This window comes from Rhinoraja longicauda, chromosome 19 (assembly GCF_053455715.1).
Source record: "Rhinoraja longicauda isolate Sanriku21f chromosome 19, sRhiLon1.1, whole genome shotgun sequence".
Taxonomy (NCBI): Eukaryota; Metazoa; Chordata; class Chondrichthyes; order Rajiformes; family Arhynchobatidae; genus Rhinoraja; species Rhinoraja longicauda.
The window spans coordinates 28,246,144-28,253,229 of record NC_135971.1 but is presented as its reverse complement, the minus strand read 5'-3'; the positions used below and the strand labels follow the sequence as shown (position 1 = coordinate 28,253,229).

General features: G+C 54.2%; 1 protein-coding gene across 1 annotated transcript in view; it reads left to right on the top strand.

Annotated features, from left to right (window-relative positions):
* LOC144603206 (H-2 class II histocompatibility antigen, E-S beta chain-like) overlaps positions 1 to 7,086 on the top strand; it is a 162,224-nt gene that overhangs the window by 147,680 nt on the left and 7,458 nt on the right. Inside the window, exons 2-3 of the mRNA XM_078416396.1 lie at positions 1,125 to 1,394; positions 6,457 to 6,738. Of these exons, the coding sequence (XP_078272522.1) occupies positions 1,125 to 1,394; positions 6,457 to 6,738 (552 nt within the window). The remainder of the gene's footprint in view (positions 1 to 1,124; positions 1,395 to 6,456; positions 6,739 to 7,086) is intronic.

Sequence of the window (7,086 nt, the reverse complement as noted above, 5' to 3'; positions counted from 1 at the left end):
CTCTCTTCCCCCCTCTCTCTCTTCCCCCCTCTCCCCCTCTCTCTCCCCCCCTCTCCCTCCCCCCCACTCTCTCCCCCTCTCTCTCCCCCTCTCTCTCCCCCCTCTCTCTCCCCCTCTCTCTCCCCCTCTTTCTCCCCCTCTCTCTCCCCCCTCCCTCTCTCCCCCCCACTCTCTCCCCCTCTCTCTCTCTCTCCCTCTCTCTCTCTCCCCCCCTCTCTCTCCCCCCCTCTCTCTCCCTCTCTCTCTCTCTCTCTCCCCCCTCTCTCCCCCCCTCTCTCTTCCCCCCTCTCTCCCCCCTCTCTTCCCACTCTCTCTCTTCCCCCCCTCTCTCTCTCTCCCTGCCTCTCTCTAAACCCCCCCTCTCTCTCTAAACCCGCCCTCCCTCTCTCTCTCCCCCTCTCTCTCTCCCCCCTCTCTCCCCCCCTCTCCCTCCCCCCTCCCTCTCTCTCCCCCCTCTCTCTCTCTTCCCCCTCTCTCTCTCTCTTTCCCCCTCTATCTAAACCCCCCCTCCCTCTCTCTCCCCCCCCTCTCTCTCTCCCCGCTCTCTCTCTCTGCCTTGCCTCTCTAAACCCCCCCTCTCTCTCCCCCCTTTTCTCTCCCTCCCCCTCTCTCACCCTCCCTGTCTATCTCCCCCTCTCTCTCTCCTCCCTCTCTCTCTCCCCTTTCTCTCTCCCCCACCTCTTTCTCTCTCCTCTCTCTCTCTCCCCCCCTCTCTCTTCCCCCCCCTCTCTTCCCCCCTCTCTCTCTGCCCCCCCTCTCTCTCTCTCCCTCCTCTCTCTCTCCCCCTCTCTCTCTCTCTCCCTCCTCTCTCTCTCTCCCTCTCTCTCTCTCCCCCCTCTCTCTTTCCCCCCTCTCTCACACCCCCTCTCTCCCCCCTCTCTCTTCCCCTCTTTGTCCCCCCTCTCTCTCCCTCCCCTCTCTTTCTCTCTCTCTCTCCCCCCCTCTCTCTCTCCCCCTCTCTCTCTCCCCCCTCTCCCCCCTCCCCCCTCTCTCTCTCTCTCTCTCTCTCCCCCTCTCTCTCCCCCCTCTCTCTCCCCCTAATCTGGGTGTATTGGGTGGGGTAGAGGGTTCAGGCAGGTATTGTGGTGGTAATTGTCCTCATTCCCCCCCCCCCCCCCCAACAGGTGCTCACTCGTATAATTTCGTGGCTGGCTGTGAGTTTAACAGCAGTGCTGCTGGGAACTGGACCTTTGTCTGGCTGCGCGTCTATGACCACGAGCTGACTGACTACTATGATTTTGACCAGAGGAAGTTCGTGGCGGTGAAGGACTGGATGCAGGGGAACGTGGACAGGTTTAATCACGATGGGTCAGCGGAGGCTCTGTACCAGGATGGGATCCGTGTCTGTGGGACCAACATTCCCATCTATGAGAGTCAGGTGCTGAGCCGGAGAGGTGAGAGGATTGGGGTGGCAGGTTGAGAGAGAGCTGGCAAGTTGCCATTTGGTGGGGATCAGGTGAAGCCAACCCTTCCCCTTGTGGGGGGGGGGGGGGGAGGGGGGCCTGACATGCACCACCTCTACTTCAGCTGGGTAATCCATGATTGCCAGCTCACACTGGCCCATCCATCCTGCAGTTACTCCACCCCACAACCACCACGGCAGAGTCTGTGTGCTACGCACCGCACTGTACACCCAGACCACCCAGTGGACAGCTGGCACCCCAGGTGTGGAGGCCTAGACCACCCTGCGGACAGCTGGCACCCCAGGTGTGGCCTAGACCACCAGTGGACAGCTGGCACCCCAGGTGTGGAGGCCTAGACCACCCTGCGGACAGCTGGCACCCCCAGGTGTGGCCCAGACCACCCAGCAGACAGCTGGCAGAGACCCTGGCACCCCAGGTGTGGCCTAGACCACCCTGCGGACAGCTGGCACCCCAGGTGTGGAGGCCCAGACCACCCAGCAGACAGCTGGCAGAGACCCTGGCACCCCAGGTGTGGCCCAGACCACCCAGCAGACAGCTGGTAGAGACCCTGGCACCCCAGGTGTGGAGGCCCAGACCAAGCACCATATCTTGGCAGTGGGAAGGTGCACGTAAATGGTCACACGGGACTAAAACGGTCACTTCAGCCCATGGTGTCCATGCCAAGCCATCGATTGTAATCCCGTTTCCCAGCACTTGATCATTCCCACCCATCTCCACTGTGGAGACCCACGTCCAAATTGCTGCACATTGAGTTTCTGCCTGGGGTGGTGTGTCCCAGATTGCAACATCCTGTGTGAGAAGTCTCTTCCAGATTTGATCCCCTCGCCCTGAGCCCACACAGCCATTCTTGTGGGCATTGGGGCCATGGGATGCTGGAATGTCAACATCAAACGGCAGCTCATGTTGCCACACGTGGAGGCATCCACTCATTGGGTGAAACTGTGCGTTGCCAGGGCTTTTGCTGCTGGGGTTTTGCTGGCCAATCGATGCAGTCTTGTCCCCAGTGTGGGGGGTTGGAGCTGGTGAGCGTGGGCAGCTGGTCAGTATTGCCAGCCAGAGCAGTGCACGGGTCAAGTGCCCGTACGTGGAGCTCCCGGCGGACAGCAGCACAGGTTCCTGCGCTGGCCCAGCCTGGCCTGAGTTCAATGTCCCGCGGTCACTGCCGACTCTCCCCTTCAGCTTTTCTCTGCTGCGGCTGTGTCTCTGACCAGTTTGCAATCAACATCTCCCAGTTCAAACCATTGTGGCCATTCTGGTTCAGATCTTGGACACCATCCTCTGCCATCCAATGCCATAATCCCAGGATAACAAGCTAAAAACACTGTGTTATTCCCAATCCAGATTCTGAGCAGGGTCTGACTGTCCTTATGGGAGAATTTTAGAGATGCGGACAGTAATCGGAGTTTTGAGATCATTATACAATATGATATGAAAGAACTTTATCCCAGGTGAGAAATTGATCAGCGAACAGTCACAAAACACCCAAATACATGAGCATGAAATTAAAGTGATGAGTGGAATAGATTGGGGATCTGCACAGATTGGGGAGGGGGTGGTGGGGGTGGAGGGGAGTTAGTCTCAGTCCCAGTCTACCCCACGACAGAAGGGGGAGGAGTTGTACAGTTTGAGAGCCACAGGGTAGAAGGATCTCCTGTGGCGTTCTGTGCTGCATCTTGGTGGGACCAGTCTGTTGCTGAAGGTGCTCCTCAGGTTGGCCAATGTGTCATGGAGGGGGTGAGCTGTATTGTCCAGGATGCTCCACAGTTTGAGGAGCATCCTCCTCTCCAAGACCACCTCCCGTGAACCCAACTCCGCCCCCAGGACAGAGCCAGCCTTCCTGATGAGTTTGTTGATCCTGTTGGTGTCCGCGGCCTTACCCCTGCTGCCCCAGCACACGGTAGTGGAGAAGATGGCACTGGCTACCACCGACTGGTAGAACATCTGCAGCATCTGACTGCAGACGTTGAAGGAGCAGAGCCTTCTCAAACAGTACAGCCGTCTCTGTCCCTTCTTGTTCAGGGCCTCAGCGTTCCTGGACCAGTCCAGTTTACTGTCCAGGTACACTCCAAGGTATTTGTACTCCCTGGTAAACTGCACATCCACACCATTGATGGAGACAGGGGACAGGGGCGTTCCTCTCCTCCTAAAGTCCACCACTAACTCCTTAGTCTTGTCGGTGTTGAGCTGCAGGTGATTCAGCCCACACCACCCAACAGTGGTTGACTACACCTCTGTATTCAGCTTCCCTCCCCACACTGATGCAGCCCACAATTGGATGGTTATCTGAAAACTTCTGCAGGTGGCAGGAGACGGAGTTATATCTGAAGTGCGAGGTGTAGATGGTGAACAGGAAGGGAGATAGGACCATTCCCTGTGGGCCCCTGTGTTGCTCACCACTATGTCCGAGACACAGTTCTGTAGCCTGACATACTGTGGCTGCCCAGTCAGGTAGTTGGTGATCCAGAACACCAGTGGAGCATCCACCCACATCTTCATCAGTTTGCTCCCTGGCAGTGCAGGGCGGATGGTGGTAAAAGCACTAAAACAACATGACTCTCACAATGCTTCCCGGCTTATTTGGGTGAGCAGAGGAATGATGGAACAGGTGGATGATGGTGTCAACTCCCACCTTTGTTTGGTAAGTGAGCTGCAGGGGGTCCAGGTAGGGTTTAACCAGGGGTCGCAGGTGAGAGCACACCAGCCTCTCCAGGCACTTCATGATGTGTGAAGTCGTTGGAGGTGTTGGAACTCTCTGGTACAGGAACCAGGCAGGATGTCTTCCACAATCACAGGAACTCTCTCCAGGATCAGGCTAATTATGGAAATTAAGGTCCTGGATTAGAGGAAGTTGATATGAATATCATGAGACAGGACCTGGGAAACATAGTGAGCACATGGGACAAGCTCTTTGGCCCAAAATATCTGTGCTGAACATAATGCCTCCATGTCATCCATATTCCTCATTCCTGCACATCCATGTCTGTCTAAAAGCCTCTAAACACCACTATCTTATCTGCCTACACCAACAGTGTTACAAGGACCTACCACCCACTGTATAAAACCTGAACATTGGCAAGTGGACTGAAGGTAGCAAGGCCTTCACTGTAAATTCATTTGCAAGAGCGGAAATAAATTGCCACAATTGTATAGCTCCAAAGACACGGAGTTTGGAATATCCTGCACAGCTCTCGTGTCTGAAACAGGATGTACGTGGTAATGGTGGGAGTGTAACAAAATTCACTAGAACATTCCCAGGAATGGTGGGTTTGTGCTGAATGGAAATGACACAGTCTAGTACTCAGCAGAGACACTAGGATCAACGTGTGGCCAGGTTTGAGAGTTCAGTGTGGAGTTGATAGAAGGTAAGCTTGACACTGCAGGATGGTGAAGGTGGACAAGAGGGAAATGGAACCATGCAGAGTGGAATACATCAGAGCAGGTACCAAGTAGGTTTGGCAGAGGGCTGGTCCCGGTAAAAGGACAGGCTGTTGGATATTCCTTTGGCCAGCAAATATGCAAATCTTTGTGCTCTGTTCAAATGGACTGTAAGATGTTTACCCTTTTCAGATGGATTCCTAGTTTTTTAGATATTAAGGGAACAAAGGGATATGGGGTTAGTATTGGGGATTGTGTCGAGATAGATTAGCCTGGTGCCAATTGAATGCTAGAATGGCACAATAGGCTGATTGGCCTCCTGTTTGTTTGATTCCCTTTTGCTTTGTACCTGTCCAAATACTTAAGTGAGGATGGAGATTGATGTTTTTACTATTTCTCGTTGTGCATGGGGCATTTTAAAATAAATCTATTCCATCAAGACAGTTTATAACAGTGCAAGTTGCTTTTACTTTGATGAAATGGCAGCTTCCATCCATTTCTGCTAAAAAGCTTTTTTTCAGTTCCTTTCAGCCCAATCTTTCCCAAGCTAACTAAAGTTTAGTTTTTCTGTTTTTGCCCTGAAATGTCCAGTCTCCACATTTTGTACAAACATCTTGCAGAGGAATGAAATCCTGGTTCTCTCCTTAGTCAGTACTGTTGGAGTCCAGTGAGAATATTCCATTGACGTGCCATCCCTTAAGATCTGAACACTGATGGTTGAGTTATCAATGACCCCAGTGTAGCAATGGCTTATTGTTGCTCCCAGCAAAGGCCAAGTAGATCAAGCCACAAGTTCCCAAGTCTGACTTTGGATTGATAAAGAGTGGTAGACACCATGAATAGCTTCACTGCTACTGAAAGACTAGAGGATTTGCTACCCCTTTCTCAAGTAGCTAATGTTGCCTTAGTCTTTGTCTCAATGCTGAGCCTTCTGGCAGGACACTGGGTCACTGTCTCTGCTACAAAGTCAAGCTACTGTTTGCCACATTTTGGGTGGATCTGTGGGGACATTGAGCTTGGAGTAAACAAATGATGGGAAGCAGGTGATCATATCATATCACATATCATATATATACAGCCGGAAACAGGCCTTTACGGCCCACCAAGTCCGTGCCGCCCAGTGATCCCCGTACATTAACACTATCCTACACCCACTAGGGACAATTTTTACATTTACCCAGCCAATTAACCTACATACCTGTACGTCTTTGGAGTGTGGGAGGAAACCGAAGATCTCGGAGAAAACCCACGCAGGTCACGGGGAGAACGTACAAACTCCTTACAGTGCAGCACCCGTAGTCAGGATCGAACCTGAGTCTCCGGCGCTGCACTCGCTGTAAAGCAGCAACTCTACCGCTGCGCTACCGTGCCGATCATTGGATGGTTGTCTCCTTCGTACTGAGCAACACCTGGGCAAGTGGATAAATACCATGTGGTGGGGGCAAAGCAGGAGGTAGAAGGTTCTGCCCCTGGTCATTAGTCAGCAGGAAGCTCCACGCTTCCTTGATTAGTCTTCACTGGAACGTCGGTTTGTTCTGGAAGATTGGGCCATTTGGCAGCTGACTGACACTGCTGGGGTTTTCCAATTGGCTGAAGTTGCCCCCTTCTGCTTTAACCATCTGTATGAGAGGGTTTGACTTTTTGCTTTCTCCTGCAGTTGAGCCGAAGATCACAGTCCGGCCCAAAGCCTCCTCCCACGCAGGGCAGTCGGCCCTGCTCACCTGTCACGTCACTGGTTTCTACCCTCCTGAGATTGAAGTCACGTGGCTGAAGAACGGTGCCCCAGTTCCCAACGGTGCCATCAACACGGTGCTGCTGTCAGACGGTGACTGGACCTATCAAGTGGAGGAACTCCTGCAGTACCAGCCGGTGTCTGGGGATACCTACACCTGTCGTGTGGAGCACAGCAGCCTGGCAGAGCCCAAGGCCATGGACTGGGGTAAGGTGCACAGCAGCCTGGCAGAGCCCAAGGCCATGGACTGAGGTAAGGTGCACAGCAGCCTGGCAGAGCCCAAGGCCATGGACTGGGGTAAGGTGCACAGCAGCCTGGCAGAGCCCAAGGCCATGGACTGGGGGTAAGGTGCACAGCAGCCTGGCAGAGCCCAAGGCCATGGACTGGGGTAAGGTGCACAGCAGCCTGGCAGAGCCCAAGGCCATGGACTGGGGTAAGGTGCACAGCAGCCTGGCAGAGCCCATGGCCGTGGACTGGGGTAGGGTGAACAGCAGCCTGGCAGAGCCCAAGGCCATGGACTGGGGGTAAGGTGCACAGCAGCCTGGCAGAGCCCAT